This window comes from Dipodomys ordii, unplaced genomic scaffold (genome assembly GCF_000151885.1).
Source record: "Dipodomys ordii isolate 6190 unplaced genomic scaffold, Dord_2.0 Scaffold52, whole genome shotgun sequence".
Taxonomy (NCBI): domain Eukaryota; kingdom Metazoa; phylum Chordata; class Mammalia; order Rodentia; family Heteromyidae; genus Dipodomys; species Dipodomys ordii.
In genome coordinates this window covers 1,620,169-1,644,874 of record NW_012267268.1, presented here as the reverse complement: position 1 = coordinate 1,644,874, position 24,706 = coordinate 1,620,169, and the positions used below count along the sequence as shown (strand labels likewise).

At 34.9% G+C, this 24,706-nt stretch overlaps 1 protein-coding gene across 3 annotated transcripts in view; it reads right to left on the bottom strand.

Moving 5' to 3' along the window:
- The window catches only part of Dpp10 (dipeptidyl-peptidase 10 (non-functional)), a 1,450,850-nt gene that overhangs the window by 17,451 nt on the left and 1,408,693 nt on the right, over positions 1–24,706 (bottom strand). For all 3 annotated transcript variants that reach the window (XM_013020704.1, XM_013020703.1, XM_013020705.1), the window contains exons 20-21: positions 11,089–11,283; positions 10,393–10,447 (exon numbers count right to left, since the gene is read on the bottom strand). In XM_013020704.1, coding sequence (XP_012876158.1) covers positions 10,393–10,447; positions 11,089–11,283 — 250 coding nt within the window. The remainder of the gene's footprint in view (positions 1–10,392; positions 10,448–11,088; positions 11,284–24,706) is intronic.

The window sequence follows — 24,706 nt, the reverse complement described above, 5'->3', positions numbered from 1 at the left end:
ATCTTCAAGACAGGAAAGGACAATACAGAAGAAAGCAACTCAATCTCTAGTTTGGTCTTGGGCTTCTAGCCTGAAATCATGAAAGAAATACATTTCTTTTCCTTCAGAAAACAAAAGAAGAAAAGAAAATTTGCAAAAATGAGGACAAAAGGGTAATAGGAGAGGGAAGCCAATCAAGAGTACCTTGAAAGAGAAAAATAGAGTGGCAACTTGCTTTTACAATAATAAAAGGTATTAATATATATCATTATAATACAAAGACTGTAAAATTAGCATAAGAACACAAAGGACGATTACACCAGAGATACTAGCAATATTTGAGAAATTGGTGTTTAGATATGAGTTAAATTATCAAGGATGATTTAGTCAACCAGTGGAAGTTAAAAACTGGCTAGCTATTTGAAATTAAATAAATAAATGTACAGCAAGCATTATAGTTGAATTATTCTTCTTTATTCAATCTAGATTGATAATAAGGATACATAATACAATTCTTTGATAAGAAAGTGCCACCTGCTACAGAGCAACATATTTCATCCCTATAATCCCATCAACTGAAAAGGCAAAAATTTCAATTGGGGGCCAGTTCAGATAAAATCAGCAAGAGGCCATCAAAAAATAAATTTGTTGATGGGTAGGTAGCAAAAAGCTGCCATGTTACAGTGTTGATGGGACTGTAAACTAGTGCAACCACTTTGGAAGGATGTTTAGAGATTTATTTAAAAAGCAAATATAAATCTACTCTGTGATCTAGCAATACCTCTCTTGCAAATTACAAGTCAGGTTACAGTAATGATACTTGCACATTCATACTCACTGCTGCATTTTTTACAATAGACAAGTTATAAGAATAATACAGATGTTCTAAAATAGCCAAATGGCTCAAAAATATTTTAAATATATACAATGGAATTTTACTCATCTATTGGAAAAATAACATCATGGTGTTTGCAGGGAAATGGATAGACCTGAAAAATTAAAAAAAGTAAACTTACAAAGGGTACATAATTTCTCTCTTGAGGAAGTTAGATATAAATTATAAACATATATGAAAACATATATAAGATCCCATGTATATATAGACACAAATTGATTAAAGTAAGTCATACTCAGGGGAGGATGTTAACTCCTTTGAACAACTAATGAATATTTTAACAAAATCAATACCAAGAATCTTAAATTATTTTGCTTGGCAGGCATATAAAGGTCAAAAGGAGGGGATGGAGAGAGAAAGGGTAGTGAATACAGTCATTATATTCAATATGCATATGCAAAAATGTAACTGGCAACTTGGGATATGAGTGGGGTTGGAAAAAATGGAGAGAACAATGAAAGGGGTGATTGCTTAAGATGTATCCTACTGATTTATTAAAGCTGATTTTTTAAAATTGAAACCTCTATTCAACTTTTTAAAGGTGATGATGATAACAATAACAATAGCAATAATAATAATAAAATAAAAAGAAAAAGGACTGAAATGTACAACTAATTTATGAAAATTTGGGACAAGCCAGGCACTGGTGACTTGTTATTCAGGAGTCTGAAATCTCAGGATCACAGTTTTAAGCAAGCCTAGGCAGGAAAGTCTATGAGACTCTTATCGCCAATCAACCACCAGAAAACTGGAAATGGTGGTATGGCTTAAAGTGCTAGAGTGTTAGTCTTGAGCAAAAGAGCTCAAGAACAACATCTACACCCGAGTTCAAGCTCCATGACCAATAAATAAATAAATACATAAATGGGACAAGAAAGAGTATGGTTTATTTTTCAAGAGGAAAAGGAGATTCAGATCAGGGAAATAAATGTTCCAAATATAAAGAAGGAAAGAAAAGCCAAATACCTCACTAGGCCAAAATACAAAGAGTTCAGTGTGAGAAATGTCTAGAGTGGTCTTCGTAGAGGAGGAAGTATATTTCCTACTGAGGGAATTGTGCTAAGGGCTTCACAGAGGAAGGGCCAGCTGCATGGTGCTCAGTAAAGGAAGGGATTGTAAAGCTCTGTGTCGGCCTGAGGCTGGTTTAAATAACACCCTGACAACAGTGGTGGAAGCATATTTACAACCAAAGATAATTCCAGGTCAATTATTCTGCAGAAAGCACAATTGGAACAGTAAATCTTACTGAATAGCTGTGGGCTTCATTTTAGATAATATTTATCATTTTTTAGTACAGTGTTATTTACTCATTGAATACTAAGAGAATATGTGATATGTTGATATGCAATTGGATATTAAAAGACTTATTTTAGCTGAAGTTTATCTCTTCTAATGTCCTCAAATACCCATGTAATAGTTTCAGCTCAGCAAAGTACTAGTTTAATTATTTAATTAATGTGTCACTGGTATTTATAAACCTAATATTCCAATACATAGAAAAAAATCACAAAATTGCAAGACAGAAAGTTTTATATGATATAAACATATACTAAAAGAAGTATATATACTGATATTTTATTTTGTTTTGCCTTGCTAAGCATTGGCCTCTCAGTCCTCATATACACTAAGCAAAGAGGCTCTTCCACTAACCTACATTCACAGTGGTACAATTTTAATGTTTGAAAATCATCATCATGAATAACAAAAGCATTAAACGGGTCAGTACAATCAAAAATTTTAATTTACCAAAAAGTTCCAAGAATTCAGAATTTAAAGGGAATTAATAAAACTGGGCAGTAAATAATCACTGTGAAACAAACTAAAGAAAAAAATTAAATAGTATTGCAGTGGAAAATTCAACATACATTTTTCTCAGAAATTAAAAAAATAAATCATTTATAAAATGTATTATTACAACATAATGATAAACAAATTTGAATAAGTAGACATATATGTAACAACAAAAATTTCAGACAACGGCTGAGCGCCAGGGACTGAGATCTGAGGATCATGGTTTGAAGCTAGCTCAAGCAAGAATGTCCACGAGACTCTTATCTCCAATTAACTACCAGAAAAGCCATAAGTAGAGTTTTCGATCCAGCAGTAGATCACCAGTCTTGGGCACATAGCTCAGGGACAGTGTCTGGGCCCTGAGTTGAAGCATCAGGATTGTCAACAAAAACAACAGCAATACCAACAAACCCATCAGACACCAGACATGAAACTTATTCCCTTTCGATATTACAAATCAATTAATGTTTAAAAAGATTATTGTTACTCATTACTGACCTGATTGAAATTACAATCATAATCAATAATAGAAGAATACAAAAATGCTTGAAGCATAAAAATAGTAAAAATAAATTCAGAGAATATAGACATAGATTAGACATTAAGAAATATATTTGGGTGCCAGTTGCTCATACTTCTAAGCCTAGCTACATAGGAAACTGAGATCTTTTGCCAGCTTTGGCAAAAAAGTCTTTGAGAGTTTGATTAATTAACCCCCATGCATTCAGAAGTTGAGTTGCCACTCAAGTGGTAGATCACAAGCCTTCAGTGAAAAGGATAATAGAAATAGTCATGGCCCTGAGATCAGCACCCATTATTAGGAAAGAAAGGAAGAAGCAAGGAAGGAAGAAAGGAGGGAGGAGAAAGGGAGAGAAGGGAAGAAGGAGGAAGAGAGAGACAAAGGAAAGTAAGAGACAGAGGAAAGAAAGACACAGAGAGACAAACAAGGAAGAAAAGGAAGGTAGGAAATAACTTAATTTTAGTGAGTAGAATACCTGTGAATTATTTAAAATGAAGAATGCTAAGAGAAATAGCTTGGGCTTTTAACTCAATAACTAAAGAAGAAAATATATTTAAGAGTAGAAAAGAAGGAGAGGGAGATAGCAGAGGAGAGGCTGGAGGCTAAGCAAGCTCTCTCGTAGAAACCGGTATTAGTATTCCAGTGGAAAATCTAAAGCTAGATAGACACACACGCCAATTGTATTGTCATAGTACAGAGAGTTTGGCCACAGAGGAAAAATTCAGGCAGCTTAGTTAAGGACACAGATTTGAGCAACCCTTGTCTGGGGCACCAGCAGCAGCCTCCATATTTGACACAGAAAGCCTGGGACAAAGGTGCCAAAGCCAATTCTACTCACACCAGCAAGAACTGACAAGAAGCAGAAACCTTCACTGGGCTGACCACAGACAGTTGCAGACCAGGAAACCAAGGGATAGGCATGAGTACCCCGAGACATCCTCACTCCTTCTCACAGAGCAACCTTGAGAAGTTATCCCATCCTCCGCCACCAGAGAAAAACTCCAGCTAGTGTGATTTGACCTGCAGCAGGGCTCAGATCCACTCCAGGGGAGAGTTGCCTGTCCCAATAAGAGGCAGCTTTGCCTGGGCAGGGCAGACTTTCCCTAGTGGGTAAACAGAGCCAGAGGCTACCGAACTCAGCTGTTTCACAGGAAGCAACTCCAGTCCTTGAGCAATTGGAAACTTGGTACACATAAATCTTGATATTGTCTCAAGGCTGGGCTGATTGAGTGTCTCCAGAGCTAGGCCATCAGGGTAAAGCTACTGATTGCTGACAGGACACAGCCTAACCTACAACCTAGCAACCCTTAGAGCAACTCCAAGCTAGAAGAAACAGCCACCTCACTCTATTATGATACTCAAAATAGACTACCCTCCCACCGAACTAGCCTGAGAGGAGGTACATAGACTCCCTGGTGAGAAGGAGCTTCCTTCAGCCTGCTCAAACAAACTGATTTAAGAAACCAACCAAGCCACAGAACAACAAAACACCACAAGCAAACCAGAGACTACACCACCAAGAGACAGTCTACAGACACAGGGGACACACAAGAACCCCTCCTGCCCCCACTGCCCCCAATTTTTAAGAACTTATTTCTACCTAATTAAAAAAAAAACTCTTGTCTCTATCATTTTTATTTTATTTTAGGTTTGCTTTTTTTTTGTTTTTGTTTTTTGTTATTGTTGTTTCTTTTTTAGTATTCTCTTTATACTGTTTTCCTTTTTGGTCCTTTTAGGGTTTTTTCATTTTTTTGTTCTTTTTGTTTTTTGCATTACTTAATTGCTGCTCTGTTCATCCTCAGATATATACCTGTCTTCAATTATTAGACCTTATCCTTCATTATGTACATACTTAATTCAGATATTGATTACTCAATTCACAAACTCTCTGCCTTAACTCCATTAATTGTAGAATTATTTCTTTATATAATTATAACTGTTTCATTTTTTTTATTTTTTATCTTTCCCTTTTCTTTATCACTCTTCTCTTTTCCTGATATTCCTGCCATTTCTCTGAATCCTTCTCTCACTTTGCCTCCCTATGCTTCTCCAATCTTATTTTGTCCTCAAAATTCTCCCTAAACCTATTAATTTCTAGTCAACTGACTCCTTACTTGATTTTTCTTAGCTCTTTGATCCCTAGATGTTTGTTGTTGAACTAGATTGTCTCTATTGAACTAGATTGTACCTGTACCCCTTTTAACTGGATCAAACTGTTACAGGGCTCTGGATGATGCTTGCCTTAAAATAGCTCAGAATTGGTTTGGCTATCATACCCAAATGGGCAGAATAAGCAGAAACACAAGAAAAATGGCAAGTCCAGGTATTTCAACTCCCGTTCATGACAATCAGGCAACAGAGCAGCCAATGAATAACCCAGAGGAGTGTTCCCAAAATGCTCTACAAACAATACTAGTAAACATCTGGAATGAAAAGTTTGAAAGCCTGCAAAGGTCTCACCATGAGCATGATGAGTTTAACAAAAATTAATACAGGAATATTGCAAACATGATGAGGCTAACCAAAGATTAATACAGGAAAATCATGAGTGTGATGAGGCTATTCTAAGACTAATTGAAGGATTGCATTAGTGGGATGAGAATAGACAAAGATTTATTGAGGCATTCATGGAATCCACAGACAGCTGGAGGAATCCAGCGAGCCCACAAAGGGAATGCTGAATGAAGCCCAATAGAAGGAAAGGGAGTCCAATCAACTAAGGGATTTGAGAATGAATACTGAAAACCAAATTAAGGCTGTAAAGAAGTCTATACAAGATCTAAAACAAAACCCCAATAAAGAATTTGAAGCCATCCAAGCCGACCAATTAGAAGGAAAGGAAATAAAAAAAGAAGTAGAAAGTCTTGACAGTAGGTTAGACCATGAAGAAGAACGAATCTCTGGGATTGAAGACAGCCTAGATATAAAAGACAAATCCAAGAAATATGATAGATTTATTCAACATCTAGAAGACACCATCAGATGGCCATATTTGAGGATAATGGGTGTAGAGGAGCACCTAGAGACAGTAGTTAATTATCTAGTAAATTTACTTAACAGGATCCTAGCACAGAACTTCCCTTTTCAAATACAAGGAGACTTTAGAACCCCAAATACACCAGACCAGAACAGGACATCCCACCATCACATTGTAATGCACACAGGATCAATTCAGACCAAAGAAAGGATCCTTAAAGCTGTCAAGGAGAAAAGATCAATCACCTATAAAGGGAAACCAATCAGAACAACTTCAGATTTCTCAGCAGAGACAATTAATGCAAGAAGAGCCTGGAATGATGTATGCCATGCCCTAAAGATAAACAACTGCACCCAGCTGTACCCAGCAAAACTCTCTTTCATAATGGAAGGTCAAATAAAACCCTTCCACAGCAAAGAAAATTTGAAACAATATATCTCCACCAAACCATCCCTACAAAAGATACTTAAAGATGTTGTACACATAGAAAACCAACAAGAGCACAATAAAGGCCAAGAAACAGTCCCCAAAAGGAGAATACAAAAAGCATAGGAAAAAAACAGCTGTCCCAGCCCCCAAGAAGGTGGATAACATGGCAGGAACTACCAAACACTTCTTGGTCTTAACTCTCAATATTAATGGACTTAACTCTCCAATTAAGAGACAAAGACTGCCTACTTGGGTCAAAAAGCAAGATCTTTCCATCTGCTGCCTTCAAGAGACACATCTTGCCCACAAAAACAAACATATTCTGGATGTGAAAGGCTGGAATAAAATCTACCAAGAAAACGGTAGCAATAAATAGGCAGGAGTTGCAATGCTAATATCAGATAAAATAGACTTCAAATTAAAATTAGCTAGAAGAGCTAAAGAAGGTCATTACATACTAATTAAGGGATCTCTCCTTAAGGAGAATATTTCAATTCTAAATACCTATTCACTAAATAACCGAGCACCCAAATTTATCCAAGAAGCACTACTTTCCCTAAAATCACACATTAAACAAAAGACATTAATTGTTGGGGACGTTAACACACCACTATCCCCGCTGGATAGGTCAATCTGGCAAAAACTCAGACTTAAACAACTGCAAAGATCAACTAGACTTAACAGATATCTACCAAATATTTCACCCAGCAGCATCAGAATACACGTTCTTCTCAGCAGCACTTGGAAAAATAGACCATACTCTAAGAAAAAAAATCAGTGCTTACTGTGTACCCATGCCCACTGCGTGTTTGTGTGTGTGTGTGTGTGTGTGTGTGTGTGTGTGTTCCTGGAACTGATGCTTGAACTAAGGTACTTGGCATTGTCCAGAGCTTTGCTTATTTTATTTTTTAAATCAAGACTAGCTCTATGCTCTTGGGTCAACTTCCAGCTTTTTGGTAGTTAATGGGAACTAAGAGTCCCACAAAGTTTCCTGTCAGGGTTGGCATTGAAGATGAGATGCTCAAATCTCAGCCTTCTAAATAGCTAGCACAATAGGTGTGAGCCACCAGTGCACAGCTTTGTTTCTGAAATTTTAATGTGAACATGTTCATTATATTATATACTCAGAAAACCAAGTTATTCATATGACTGTCATACATTATTTATTGATTTTTTTTTCATTGAGAATAAATTTCCTTTGTATTCTACTCTCGGTTTCCTGTTTAGGTTACTGGAGTCAATGGAGCTAGCACTCATTAATCCAATGTGATCATTGGGGGCTAACATGATAATGTGAACTTCTAAACTCAAGTTCCAAGTCTAGTTCCTTTACAAGTATAAGCTGACATATAACCGCTTTAGCTGATGTAGATGATCCTCTAAACTGTTTCCTCTCCTTACTGCCAACTGTTCCTTAATTACAATCACTTTTATTGATTTTTCTGCAGGTATTCTCTCTTTTGACAGAGCACATGTACATGAGATTTTCCTCTCCCACTTTCTAATTCTTCACCATATAGTTCATGTTCCTCTTTTTTATAAGACATTTTATATACTCCAGAGCATTCTTTCAATCTCTATAAATGCTTGTATACCTCAGTTGGTCCTTTGCATTTCTTTATATGCATAGTAATTACAACCCTGAAATGTATAAATCCTAAATTCTTTGTAAATATTAACATGTCAGGACTGGTAATGTTTAGGAACAGTACACATGCACCTATTGGTGGCAAAAAACACATGAACAAAATTTACCACCTGAATTACTATTTTTTCACTTTGTGAACCATTTTTATTTTATGTTCTTATCATAAAGAAATTGTACAAAAGTGTTGTTATTTAACAAATCATTTTATGAATACAATATATTACAATATATTCTTGATTAATGTCACCCCTTTCAACAGTCTCATCCATCCCTTTCATATTCAACCTTTCTCTCACTTTTCTTAATTTGATAGTATTATATACACTGGATTCTTGAGAATATTCTCCCTTAATGGCACAGTTCAAAAGCTTCAAATCTATTTTCATATTCTTTTTAGTTAGACCTTCACAACTGTCTTATCAGGCAAATCTGAAACTGGGAACTCCTTGAAAACTTTTCCTTTTCAAGATTCGCCAAACCACTTGCAACAACAATTCTACTCTCCATGTCCATGAACTATACGAGTATAGATACTTCATATGAATGGAACACTACCATATTCCTCCATCTGTGCCTGGAGCATTTCACCTAGCTTAACGTCTTAGCATGAAACAGAATAACACTACATGCCTTTGATCATGTGTCCAGAGTTTCCATTTCTCTGGAATAATCAGATATTTAACATTTTTCTTTTTCAAAAATGTATTTGTCATTACTGTTTTGGTCTCTTTTATTTTTGTTTGCATTCATATTGAGAAAACTACATAAAATATTTTATTGATCCACTCAATATTACTCACAACAAAATAGAATACAATTAAAACAGTGTAGATGTGTGAAGCAGAAGGATAATGTGTCTGTCAGTCAACATGACTAAGATTTATGGTCCCGTGTTAGGTGAAGGATCTTTAAGTTATTATATGAAAAGTAGAAATTATATGTTTCCATTCCCCTCAGGAAGACCATGAATTATCTCTAAACTAAAATAGTTGAATAGTTTCTCCTTACATCATCCTGTTACCTCACTGCATGCTGCCAATGATGTGTCAAAAACCACGTGCTCCCCAAGAATCTGTGTAAGATATATTTTCCTAATGGGAAAATAATGTTGATCTTCACATCATTTGTACTTACAGATAGCACAAGAAAAATAACTATGCATACAGGTCATCTTCCAGTTCCAAGGCTTCAGCCTCTCTTTTCATCTTTTTTGTATGATGTTAGAGTAGTTGTATAAAGGGAGTTCACTTCAACATTATGAATTATGAGTAAATTCACATCCTAATCATTGTCATCCCTTCCAACTTTCTCCCCTAGCTCTCCCAACAGACATATCACCCAACTTGCCCAGCTCTATTCTCATATGCATACACTGAACAGTATTACTGTATTTTCCCACCCTTCCTCTGTCCATTTGTCTACCACCCCATTGACATTCCCTACACCCTGACCACACATTCTAGCTTTTTGGTATCCATTTTGTTAAGTGATAAATTAATTTTGGAAGGTGGTACACCCTTATAACCCTCCTCTGTGAATACCATTCTTTACTCAATATGTGTGTGTGTGTGTGTGTGTGTGTGTGTGAGTGTGTGAGTGTGTGTGGTGTATGTGTGCCTTTCTTAAGGGTATGGTATTTGTTTACCTTCTGTGAAGAACATGCAGTTACTAGGGACTGGGCTGTCTACCTTCCATTTGCTGCTTAGATATTGCTTAAATATCTCCTCATTGCAGTGACCTTTCTTGACTTCTTCATTTATTATTTCTTTTTTTCTATGATCTCTTTACAGATTATTTATATAGTGATCATTTACACATCATTTTATATTTGTTTCATTATGATTCTTCTCTATATAAAAGCACACTGTTCATTTATTTTTTTCATATCTATTGCTCTTCTGTAAATTGCTAGCTTTAAGGAATTAGGGACATTTCTGCTGTTGATTCTCTAATACCAGGTACCAGTTAGATGCTCAAGAAATAGTTGCCAAATTAATAAATTATACATGTATATATAATATCATATTTTCTGAAATTAATGCAGAAATTGAAATATAATGAAGAACATAATTATAAAATATATATATATATATATACTTAGGTACAAAAATACACATAACATATATTGTATGAGTAGTAATTTTATTATTTACCTTTCCAAAAATGCTTACTCTTTTGGAGTCAATATACGGCTGTTTCAGTAAATATCTGCAACACAAAATACATATAACATTATGTCTTCTTGAGGCAAATATACATGCAAATTTATGTTTGGCATATACACAAGTAGTAGAAATGGTTTAATGATTATAGCTTTAATTATGCATGATAGTATATTACCAAATCTTACTATTCAAAGTGATGGTCTAGTTATTTTATGTCATATGAAAGATTGTTATAAATTCTGACTTGAATGATTTCCAGGAAGATTGGATTAACATTCATGTTTTGGCTGATTTCTATGTTCTATTGTAAATAATCTATAATCATTGTTTAGTTAACATTGTGAGTGTGAAAATAGCCACTGTAAGAGTTAGAATTAGGACTGTGGAAGTAATAGATATTATGGATTGCTATAGCTCTATGTTGCAAGTAGTACAAACAAAATAGTCATGTAATCTCTCTAATTTTCATAAATACAAAATAAACCCTAATTCCAGGTTATCATTCTTTTATTGTACCACAAAGGAGAATATAGATTGAAAAGAATGTAGTAGAGCTATATATATCCTTAACTTAGAAAATCACTCAGCTATCCAGAATCCTTTAAGTCAATTATTAGTGTAAGCCATATACCTAGATTTTTGTCATTACAGAAAAAATCAATACAACAATGTTCACCGACTTACTTTACAGCTGCTACTTGGTCCTTTACTTCTACTGAACCTAATCTTCGATGAATTTCCTGTAAAATTTTCAGTCCCTGGAATCCACTTCCTCTTCCATCAAATCTTGCCACAATGACATTATCTGTGTCGACAAGGACGGAATCCCAATCAATATGGAACTTATCTGTGACCATCTGGCCTCCTGGTTCCTCATCCCTGCAAACACCAACAAAGGGGTCAAAACCAGAGTAAAGGAAATTTCGTAGAAGTTTCAGTGTTCATATAGATTAGTGAACACATTCACTATTCATGAGCAATCCTGGTTACTGCATTATTTGTAAGAAACATTTTTGATAGTAAATATAAAGGTAAAAATGCCATTTTCCTTAATAAAATTTTAATAAAAATCCTTGTAGATGAACTAAAAATATGAAGAAAAGTCCACAACAGAGATTATTCTAACACACTTTTCAAAGTGGAACATGTAAATATGTGGTACTTCCAAAGGAATTCTAAACAGTGACTAATACAATAACAGGCCAGTTTTTGTTGTATGTCTTCAAATGTGGTTTAGAAATGTCTTTCAGATAGTTTACAAGGGCTGAAAGCTCCAGTAGACAGCAAATACAATTTTGAAAACTTTATAATAATAGGATATGCACAACCCTAAAGAATGGTGAACTCATAAAGAATTACTTCTTGCATTATTTCCTGAAGGTTTTATTTTATGATTGAATTCTCTGAAAAGGTAAGCAAACAGTGAGAAAAATTATCTTCCAACAATGAAGCTGACAGCAAGGAAAGAAAGCACAGTCATATATAATAGGAAACATATATAAACTGTTTGTAAAGGACACCTAAATTATAAAGCATGAACTTTATAGTTTTTCCATTCGCTAGAGGAAAAGGGTAGTGTGATTCTAAAACATCAGATTAAAATGGTGGGTACTTATTATTTTACTTTCTAAAATATTTAAAGGCCAAAAAAGGAAACGCTCATGAAATGACACAGATGATATAGTTCCAAAGTTAGGTAATTCAGTCAGTCCTGATGTATTTGTATTTGAAAAGCATCGTAGCACCCAATCTAAAAAAACTCCCATCCTTAAAAGTGCTTCAACAGGAAATTCCCACTGTACCCACCTTTTAAGGCGGGTACTTCTTCTGCCTTCATATTTATGCAAGACTTTACTTTGAAGCAGCATATAGCTTTCATTAAGGATTTTAAGGTACCAAGATTCATGATTGTGTGTGTGAGTGTGACTATAATTGTGTGTATTTGTGCAAGTACTGGAACTTGAATTCAGGACCTGGATACTGTCCCTTAGTTTTTATTCTCTCAAGGCTTCCATTTTACCACTTGAGTCACAGATATATTGCAGGGTTTTTTTTTGTTTTGGTAGTTAATTGGAAATAAAGAGACTCATAAACTTTCCTGCCAAGGCTGGCTTGGAATAAAGATTCTCAGATCTCAGCCTCCTGAATTGCTAGTAGTACAAGCATCAGTGTCTAGTTTATGGCTCTAAGATTTTTCTGAAGGAAATAACCCATCTCAGAAAGAAATGGAACAGTGCAAAGATAGGGTTTTGTAGAGCTAATTATTAAGACAAAGGAGAAAGTATGGTGTAGGACAGAACATTAATCAACTAGAATTTACTCAAGACTTTGGCAAGTTAAGTGTTGCATCTCCCCCAAATTCGTATGTTGAATCCTATACCTTCAGTACTTCAAGCAAGACTATACATGGACATAGGAACTTCAAAATGTAAATGAGGTAAACTCAGGCCACTATGATGGAGTCTGACTCAACCTGACATTCTTGCCTTGTGAGAGAAGAAATCTGGATATCTAAGCGATATCATAGGTGCCCTTGCTCAGGGGGCTGACTTGTGAAGAGGCAGAAAGAATTACCCGAAGGGAATGGGCACAGAGGAAACCAGCCTTGCTGGACCCTGGATTTCGAACTTCAATCTCTAAAACTGTGCAGAAAAAATAAATTCTCTTCTTTAAAATAGTCAGACCTGGGTGCTGGTGGTTCACACTGATAATCCTAGCTATCTGGAAGCTTAGATCTAAGGACTGTGGTTTTTAAAGTCAGTTCTAGCAGGAAAATCTGTGAGAAGCTTATCTCCAGTTAACCCCCCTGGAAAACCAGAAATAGAGATGTGGCTCAAAGTGGTAGAGCATTAGCCTTGAGCAAAAAGAGATTAGAGACAATGCCCAGGCCCTGAGTTCAAGCTAACTGACCCACCAAAAACAAACAACAAACCAAAAAATGAAAAACAAAACAAAAACAAAAAAGTAGACCTTAATGTTTAGTTATGCATACGTAATAAACTGCTATGAGTGTCTTCATTGTTTTAAGCACTTGAGAGTTGTTGTATCATTTATATTACCAAAATTTAATTAACATTTTGGGAGTAATAAATCATCAGTTACATACACTGTCTTAAAAGGAAAAAAATTAAATACATAATGTAAAGTTATGTAAGGGAAGGGGTGGTTTGGGAGACGTGAGTGAGATTGTTTAAAAGGGTGCCAGTGATCAAGATGCACTGTATTCATAAACTGCTTTGGTGATTGCCAATTCCTTTGTAAAGCTACTTAAGTAAAAATATTCTAAATAAGAAAATAAATAAATAAACTGGTTTATTGAATTAAATATCTTTTAAGTCCTAATTTTTATTAAATATCACATTTTTCCACAATATTTATATTCTTAGCTTTATTTTTATATATTTTTTTCTTTTATTGCTGGTCTTGGGACTTGAACTCTGGGCCTGGGTGCTGTCTCTGAACTCTCCAGCTCCAGGCTAGTCATCTACCACTTGAGCCACAGCACCACTTCCAGTTTTCTGGTAGTTAACTAGACATAAGAGTCTCATGAACATTCCTGCCCAGGCTGGCTTTGAACTGTGATCCTCAGATCTCAGCCTCCTGAGTAGCTAGGATTATAGACATGAGCCACCCAGCTTGTTTAAATTTTTGTAGCCTAACTCTCTATTAAATACTTGTCAAGTTGTTTCTCTTTATGTGAATATTATCTACACCAAGATTATAAGAGTTCCATTGAGAATAAAACCTGTATTATACTTAGTTCCCCAGGAGATACTGGTCTAAACTGTCCAGCATTTAAAATGTATCATTATGCTTAACACATTTTCTGATATATGTAGGACACAGCCAATATCTAATGAGCTGTAACTTTTCAGGGAAATAAAAGATTCAGGCAAAGCTTAAAACAAGAAGACTTCAAAAGACTTCAGTTTACATAAAGCCACTGTTCTTTGGAACTTGGGGAATTACAGCAAATATTATGGTTCAACAAGATAACAAAGATCAAGTTCAACCTTTCATGCTAAGCTCTAAAAATACCAGAGCTAGAATTTCAACTACACTCTGAACATGACAAGATACTGCACTCCTAAGACTCTGTGTCTTCATCAATGATGATGATAGAATTCTCAGCTGTATTTCCCCTGATGGTTAACCTTCAGTGTCAACTTGATTAAAATAATAAATGGCTAGAAGATTAGCACAATATCCCTTTGAGTATATCTGTCAGAGATTTTCTGATGAAATTGATTATTATGTCTCTGATCTAAAGGTTTGTTTAATTCATTGGTAAATGTGAAGTCTGAATCAACTATTGGAAGATGGTAGAACTCTGAAAGATGGGCTCTGGCTGAAAGTCCTAAGTCACTGAAAATGAGTGCTTAGGGAATTTATGGTATAGAGGTACTTTCCTTTCCTGTTACAGCCATAGCCTGCTTCCCATCAACTATGATGTAAGCTGCTTGTTTCTGCCTCCTGACTACATGAGATGCACAATTTCTCCTTCTATCACAGGCTCTGGCAACCATGATAAACAGCCTCATCACATGCCTAGAAACAAGGAACCAAGAAACCATAGAAGGAACCCTCTAAACCATGAGCCAAAATAAATATGTCTGCCTTTAAGCAGTTTATGTCAGACATTTTGTCATCTTACATATGTCTAAATAATATACATTCGAGGAGATTTTCTTCAGCCTAAGTAACCTAACGCATATGAAAATAATTCATGAAACATAATGTGCAAGATCATTTTCATACGGAACTATAAAAAGTACTGTAGGAACATTTTTGTTATTCTAGTTGAAACCAAGATGACTATATTGAGTATATTTCTTTACAGTTCAAAGGTACAAATTGCATAAAGAATTTTGGCTTACTATGCAGAAATGAAGCTGGGCAATATCTGTGGTTAAAACATAAACTGTTGTATGAACTATTGTGTTTCAGAGGTCCTTAATTACAGCTAAAGCCTTATAAATATATAAAATATGCAATCAACAGTCTCTCTTAAGTAATTAGAGAAATGTTAATAGCTCTGATTAAGACAAGATTACCCAGCCTTTAACCCAGTCAGCAGTAATGCTGAGGTGGTGTAAAATGATTGGTGTATTAAAAAGACATAATTTCCCATTTTTACGTATAACTCATTATATTATTTACAGTTATTTTAAGAAGCAGCAGCTAGGTTTAGCCTACATGTTAATAAATATGGAATTATATGGCAAAAATATTTTAAAACATAGCTTAAAATGTGGTACATGTTTCAAAATTACAATTGCTAAGTGGTTACAAATATTTCAAAACAAAGACCTATAGTCTCTTACTCATATAATGTACGTCCTAGGAACAGGTAAGGACAAAAATACAATTTCCCCCTTTATTTGTCTCTGTAAATTGCCATTTTTAGCTCTAAATTTGTATTTCAAGGATTTTGATATTAGATGCCCATGTGGAATGGGTATATTATGAAACATGATTCTTGAAAACATTTTTCTGACTTGTTTTCTGTTCTGCCATTCTTGTGTAACTATTTCAAGATGAGTTTACAAGAACAGATATTTGAACACCAAGTGTTATCATTAAGAAGGAGGTTGGGCACTTCAAGAAGTGTTAGAACAAAAAAAACTGGATTAGAAAATAAAGTCAATCAAATAGTACTAATTGAGGGAATTTGGTGTAGCCAATATGTTTACTAGTTTAATGATCATAAGGAAGGTATTACTAATGGAATTGTCCACCACCTAACAAATGGGAAGCAAAAGGCAAGTCCAAATTAGCCATAAGGGATATGTGGGAGGATCTCTGAGCTTCAGTGGATTTTATTGTTTGTTATTTTTTTCTCTGAATATCTTTCATATCTTCAGTCTACAACACTTTGCTCTTTTTCCTTTGTCTCAGAAAAGTCTGGGAAACCATAGTAAAGATGATGTTTCATGGTTGAATTAGGAATGAACAAACTTGCTGTTACTTGTGGCAAATGTAAATATTCCATCTGTTTTAATTAGCTAGAAAGTTATCAAACTTGTTCTATTTCATAACGTAGGGAACAGAATGAAATTGAGTCTAAACTCTTCTTATAAGTTAAGTGGTTGGAAGCAAAATTTCATCACTTCAATCCTTTCATCACTGAATGTGTCAGTATGGATGAAGAGTTTACAAAACAATGATCCAATAATATAGGGGAACATAAAGACCACACAATTACCTAAGGTAACTTTTAAATTACAGAACAAGTATGATCTAACAGTGTACCATATGTACCAAAAACAAATTAGAGATTTGCTCAGATTGCATGCTTGCTCAGGTTCCCAAAATACCATTCAAATCAAAAGGAAACTGAATTTACAATATGATTTTTGTTCTGATTTTGCTACAAATCTGCTGCAATAACTTGAGCAATGATATGTACCCAGTGATAAGCAAAACTGATACAGTCTCTGTGACTTCAGACAAGTGACTTTACTTCCTAACTTTGATTACATTTTATGTGGAGAATAACAAATGCAATAATAATTACATGAATATATGTGGTCTGGCAAAGTGTGCCTAACCATGGTAGATGTTTAATAATAGGGTTGGCTAATGTTTTGTATATTATTTCTTATCTATCATCTCATTGAAGATGGGCTAAATCAGTGTGACTCTCCCCAGAGCAACTCTATGTTGATAAATCCTCCAAGAATACAGTTCCTCCTGGAAAGTGGACTTGTGCTGACAAAATTGTTGCTTTTTATGTCCCTCCCCCACAGTATAACCCTTGCATTCACTGTATTTGATGTTGGTATAATTTGTGGAGGGGAAGGGCAAAAACACATTTTTTCAATAGGGATACAGGTGGATCCATTGCAACAATGAGATGTATAAGTCGTTATGTCGAAAAACGAACTTTACAACTTTGGCCAGGGGTGGGGGGTGGGTGAGAGATGGGAAGGGGAAACAAAGAAGGAGGCAACAATGCTTGATAAGAAATGTACTCATTACCTTGCCCATGTAATTGTAACCCCTCTGTACAATATTTTCACAATAAAAAAGGTGTTCTTGAGATTCCCTACTATTTGTACAATTACATACAGCCTTAATGATCTCCTTTCCCATTTTGAAACTATTACAGAATTTTATCTATAGTACTTCATGCCACTTATCCAAATGATTGCTGAGTGGAATTATTTACTTAGCAGTAACTGTACTCACAGGAGTAAAAAAAGTTATCATCCTGTCTCTCCCCCTTAAGGGATGTTCAACATGTATCGACTAAGTGGAGGCCTGTCGTTTCAGAGATTCTACCACACAAATGCTAAAAGTGTCTTAGAAACATCTTAGAGAACTGGATTAAGTGCTTCCTGTTTCTTTTTAACTGGCCAAGATTCTGCATGATTTTCTACTCAGGTATATCTGTATTTTAAAAACATAATAAAATAAAATAAAGAGTTTTTGCGATTCTTACTATGGAACAATTCTGTATATTTTAAGTCATTTAATATTGTTGATCCTGACATAGGCTGCACCTGAAATTTTTGTTTGCTGATTTTTCTTGATCAATAAGCTGTGCTTTATATGATATTTTTAATTTTTAATTTTTATTTTTTATTGGGAAAATACTGTACAGAGGGGTTACAATTACATGGGCAAGATTTTTTATGATATTTTTAAAATGGTCTGTTTTATGTAGTGTTTTATTATTTTTCCTCCCTAATCTCCAAATTTAGTTTTGTGCATTAATAACACTGCATCTTTTCTCTACCTGTTCCTGCCTACTCCCCCTTTTCCCTGTTTCATCCTATTTTTAATGTGCTATTCTTTCTCATAATAAAATATTGCCTAGCAAAGGCATTATTTCTTTGCTTGAAGGGAATTTGATCCTATTTTGCTCTTTTTCTGAATAAAAGCCAGAATCGTCTCCTTATCCAGATGCAAGCTTGCATAACAACTATCATGAGAGCAATGAAAAGAAACACAGAATCCAGTTTTTTTATATCGAGTTATATTTATATTGTAATCAGAAGCCAAAAATAAAAGCTTATCAGTACACAGGTTGTACCACTAAACAGCATGGATATTAATGAGCCAGTTCTAAAACTCAAAAATGGACTGTTAGTATTATCCACACAAAATTAACCTCAGGATAAACATCTTAGACAGCACATTAAAATATCAGAATAGAAGCAATAGAAAAAGGCCTCAGGGATACTACCCAGACAGAAAGTGTGCCCTAAAATGAGAGAAGCTCCAATCTCCTAATAATCTTTGCTGTCAAAGTTTTACTACATTAATTATTATCCTTTGGCCAATTGCCATTTGAGAAAATTTCTAACAGAATGGGTGAGGAGGTGGAAAAGGAAGGGAGCTGGAAGATACTTTCTTTGATTTGCTGTGAATAGTCATAGCATCATGGAGCCTGACTAGAGTTTATTCAATGACTTTGTATTTAGAGAGGGTCACAGCTAAATAATTCACAGTTCAGTGATTTCTTGACACAATTTATAAACATACCAAGGCTAGGAGATTCTATCACCTTCTTCATGTGTGTATCACTAATGTCCACTGCTTATGCAGTGGGTCTTTCTCAGATACAATGAATCAAAATATTCTATTTAAAGAATATGGGAGCATTTTACATAAAAATAGAACAAAATACATGAACTCTAAAAAATTAAGTAAGAGGCAATTTTCACAACAGACTTAGCTTTCAGTTTTTTGGGTTTTTTTTTGAGGAGATATAGTTCACCATGGGAACAGTGAAGGACAACACTGAGACGTGTACCACACATGGGATGTGTCAGGGATTCCAGTGCATTTACAATATAAGAATGGATGCTAAAATGTGGTATATATACAAAATGGAATTCTATGCCTCCATCGGAAAGAATGGCATTGCCCCATTTGTTAGGAAATGGAAAGACTTGGAAAAAATTATATTAAGTGAAGTAAGCCAAGTCCAAAGAAACATAGTTCTCATGGTTTCCCTTATTTGCAATATCTAGTATATGTATGAGTCAAGCAGAAAAGGTCAGATAAGGTGATGTTAGGAAAATGAACCCTAAGATTTGTATTTAAATGTTTTTGTTCTTTCATGCATTTGTTCTAACACATTTATAAAATTATTTCTTTGTTGCTTTGTATGTCCCTTCCCCACAGTATAACCCCTGCTTTCACTGTATTTGATGTTGGTATAATTTGTGGAGGGGAAGGGGAAAAACAAGTCGTTTAAATAAGGATACGGGTGGACCTGTTGCGACAATGAGAAGTACAAGTTTTTATGTCGAAAACGAACTTTACAACTTCGGTGGGGGGTGGGGGGAGGCGGGGGTGGGGGGAGGCTGGGAAGGGATGGGAAGGGGGAACAAAGGAGGAGGCTAAAATGCTTGATAAGAAATGTACTCATTATCTTGCCCATGTAATTGTAACCTCTCTGTACAGTATTTTCACAATAAAATATAAATTAAAAAAAAAAGAATGGATGCTATACAAATGGCTCAAGTGGTAGAGCACTGGCCATGAGCACAAAAGCTCAATGATAGTGTCCAAGCCATAAGTCCCAAGACAGCAACACACACACACACACGCACACACACACACACACACACACACACACACACACACACACACACACACACACACAGAATGGATGGTAATTACATGTAAACCTTCAACTTGTTACCTAAGTTGGACACCATGATGGTCTTTCCTGGGGATCATGCAGTATTTTTTCTAATTCTTTTTTTTCCTTTATCTAGAAACCAATTTATCAACAAAACCATAGCTTTATTAACTGAGAAATTTTCATTTTAGCTTACTGTGTTGTAAATTTTTATTTCTTTATTGTATAATAATAACAACAACAACAACTAGTAACTGGGGACAGATAACTGGTAGTAGAACAATTAATGTTCCATTAAATGTCACCATTTAATGAACTGAGACACATGTAAGTTCAGAAAAACTTTCTCACATAAGTAACTCTCATTTTATGGTATTATAATTGTGGAAGTTGAACTCACAGTATTTACTTAGGCTCATTGATGTATAAGCAATTATATCCCCAAAGCAGAAAGAAATCATAATAGTTGAACTGAATAGAAGTAATAGAATCAGGGGTGAACATCCCTTTCCTACTTATTGATTTCTCTTTCTAATCTCTTTTCTGAATTTATGTCATATCTTTTGTGGGGGAGAGGGTGGGGATGAGATTGGGTTTATTCTTATAACCTAAACTGGGATTGAACTCACTGTGTAGTTCACAGTGGTCTCATACTCATGATCACTCTGATTTAGGATTCTGAATGCTGGAATTACAGAGGCATTTCACCACTCTCTCACGTTATCATTTGAGTGCTTTTAACACTAGAATGCTCTCCATAAAATGTAAGAGAAGTAAAAAAATGTACCTTCTTTGGATTAGTTTTTGTTCCTTACTAGATTTCTGGTACATTGTGTAGTAAATTGCCTGCCACTTCTGCTCAGTGTTTTCCCTTGTAAAATGAGGAATGCCACTTCTGCCTTTTGCAAACATGGAACCATGAGACAAAAGTGAAAGTCAACACTGGATATTTAAACTGTATGTTGTATAGATGGATAATTTTTAGTCCCCATGTTAAATAAAAATACTTCTTTTGTGATGGATAAAGAGGTAGAAGACACCAGTAGAAAGGAGGATATAATGATGGTTCATGACAATCTAGCTCTTCCTATGACATTAAAGTTTGGATATTATCAGGGCATGATCTTGATAGTATACTAAGACTTTAAGAAATAAAACTGAATATTAACATATTTTCCTTAGGGTAAATAAGGGCTTCCAAAATCACTGTGCTCTTTTTTTTTCTGTTAAATTCTTCAGTGGTGTTATAGTTTGTATCTGAAATGTTCTTCAAAGTCCATGTGTTTATAGATTGGTCCCAAGCCTGCGATGCTGGTAAGAGGTAGTTGAAGTTAAGAGATGGGGGCCTATGCTAGGAATGGTAGAAGTCATGCCTGTAATCTCTAGAGGAAGAGATTGAGAGGGTCACAGTTTCAGACCAGCCTCAAAAAAATGTTAGTGAGACTCTCTGTCTTAACAAATACACAAGGTAGAGTACCTCTGTAATTCCAACTATGCATGAGGAATAGGCAGGAGGTTGAAAGTCTAACATTAGACAGACAAAACAGAAGACTCCATTTGAAAAATCATTAAAGTAAAAAAAAATGTAACTGAGCTATGATTCAAGAAAAACAGACAGTGCTTACTAAATAGTAGGAGACTCTGAGTTTAAATTCCAAAAAGCACAAAGAGATGGGGCCAACTGTGAGGTCTTCAGTCAAATGGAAGTGAGCCCTTCAGGGAGACAATGGGGCTTTAGCCCCTGTTACCATTTGTTTTTTCTTTCTTCCTCACTTCCTTAATTTCCTCCCTCCCTCCTTCCTTCCTTTTTCTTCCCTTCCTTTATCTCTCTTCCTTCCTTTCTTCCTTCCTTCCTTCCTTCCTTCCTTCCTTCCTTCCTTCCTTCTTCTTCCTTCTCCCAGGTCACAGGGCCAGTAACAGGGCCACTTGTCATGACTTGAAATCTATAAACTTGCATGTGGAAATACCTCTCTATATGATGTTTATCTGAGGTATTTATTACTGAAAGAAAAGATTGACTAATAAAGCTGGAATAAGAGAACTTTGATTGCATAGGCCACATGAATTTGAAATCTAACTACGGATTCATTAAGAAAGCTGGAACTATGCAAGTTTTACAACTCTGAAAGAAGTCACATCATAGAAGAAAATACCTCAAGAAAAAAGCACAAATGCCCACATTTAGTGCAAAAACTATTATCTAAGGTAGATCAAAATGTTCATTTATTAATACTTCATTAGTACATTAATAAAAATTGTTATTTGTGTTGTGGTTTTTGAAGTTTAATTGTTTTGATTTTCATGTTCAGTCACATTTCTCCTAGAAGACTTGCAAAATTTTCACATCCTAACTTCACAGGAGAAAAAACACATCAAGAGAGTATTCTCATTATCATTGCCATATTCTAACTCCTATTTTGTCTATATGCCAAATAATCATCTACAATCCATAAATGAAAGCTTTGAAATAGACAGCAAAAAGAAGATAGAAAAGAATCCCGGAATACATCAGAATACATCATTTAAGTGATGAACTCCTTAATTGTAGGATAATACGGTATTACGAGGGGAGAAAATAGTACACCTAGTATTTCAGTTAAACTTTCCACCTCTCTCCCTCTCTCCCTCTCCCTCTCCTTTTCCCTCCCCCCAACTCTCTCTTTCTCTCTCTTTGCTGGTTCTGGGGCTTGAACTCAGGGCCTAGTCATTGTCCCTGAGCATTTTTTGGCTCAAGGCTAGTACTCTACCACTTGGGATACAGATACATTTCCAGTTTTGTGATGGTTAATTGGTAATAAGAGTCTTACAGATTTTGTTGCCTAGACTAGTTTTAAACTGGGTTCCTCAGATCTTAGCCTCCTGTGTATATAGGATTTCAGATGTGAACCGCTGGTGCCTGACTTCATATTCTCTTTTACTATATTTTGAGAAATATATAACTCATTAAAATATGAAATATTGAGCTGGATGCCAGTGGTTTATGCCTGTAATCTTAGCTACTCAAATAAGCTGAGATGTGAGAATCCTTGTCCAAAGCTAGCCCAACAAGGAAAGTCCATGAGGCATTTATTTCCAATTAACTACTAAAAAGCCAGAAATGGTGTTTTGGTTCAAGTATTAGAGAACTAGCCTTGAAGATAAAACTCAGGGATAGTGTCCAGGCCCTTAGTTCAGGGGCAGCAACACATACATACATACATACATACCCATAACACACTTGAATATGCATGCATACATACACATAACTTTAAATGCAGGTTATTATCATATTTATGACTCAATATTATGGTCAATATCATAACCATTCAAACCAAACACTTGTTGTGTTAGGAAGTATGTTTTACAAAATCCATTCCTGATATGTATCTTACAATATAATTTATTATCTAGCTATCATAGTGGATGATTTGAATAGATAATGGCAATAAAACCATAAGGTTCATATTGAATAATACAATGGCATTCATGCCATTCTTATGAAACTGGATGTATAAGATAAACTTATTGATAAAAGTAAAAGTTCTGAAATATTGTGTATCTTTAAGAGTCACCAAAATGTTATAACTTTTGCTTCATATACATACTTATTTAAATTATGATTTCTCTCCTGTGATATTTTTAAATACATCATCTTGGTTGATGTATTTTCTAAATATTTACACAATAAGAAATATAGACTGTGAAAGAAGAAATATGCTCAAAAACAAAATGAACTGATCATCTCCCCCTATACTCTCTAGATTAAATGTCATTTTTGTCCTCTTGATAATTTCCTATGTAGCAAATATGAATTCAATTTTCAATTTAAATTTTCTATTCCATTTAAATAGAGGGAGATAAATAAAAATGAGAAATTTAAAATGTAAACTATGGGTCTCACTAAGTAAAAACCAACAATATCTGACTTTGAAGAAAATATTCGGTAGCTTTTTAAATATTATAGATGGTTCTTTTACTCCAAACTAAAGACAGAAAGGGCATATATTTATTACAAACCAATAGTTATGTAAGTGCTACATTCTAGAGATGTCATCAACTCTGTTGTAGAAAAAAAACAAGAGATTATAGACTGCAATTATACAGAACACTTCTGATTTTAGGCATTGTTTAGTGATGTGTCAATAGCCATAGTACACTGACTTATGTAAGCAAGTAGTACTAGATTTTAAAAAAAGAAAGGCTTTCATCCAATAATAGAATACTATTTTTATCCATTATTCCTCTCCTGCTCATTATCTCATGGATAATACACATGACACATTCTATTAATGCTACCCATGTGTTAAAATGGCAAAAGATTTATTAACCTAGCATGATGTCTGTAAGAATAAAAGAAACATCTTTGGCAAGATGACCCATAAAGAATAGTTGATAATTTACTAATTCTTAGTATTTTAAGGGGAGTTAATAATAATAAATTGTAAAAAGAATAATAATTGTAAAAAGAAACTACAAAAATTGATAAAGGTAGTGTCATTCTTTCTGATGGAAGCAGAGAATTCTACTGTGGATAGATAGATAGATAGATAGATAGATAGATGGATAATTACATTTTCTTGATCTATTAATCTACTGAGGTGCATCTGGGTTGGTTCCATACCTTAGCTATGATGAATAATGTTGAAATAAACATAGTTGTGCTGGTAGCTTTAGTATGGCCTTATTTCTGTCATTTGGGTAAATGCCCAGACATGGGATTTCTGG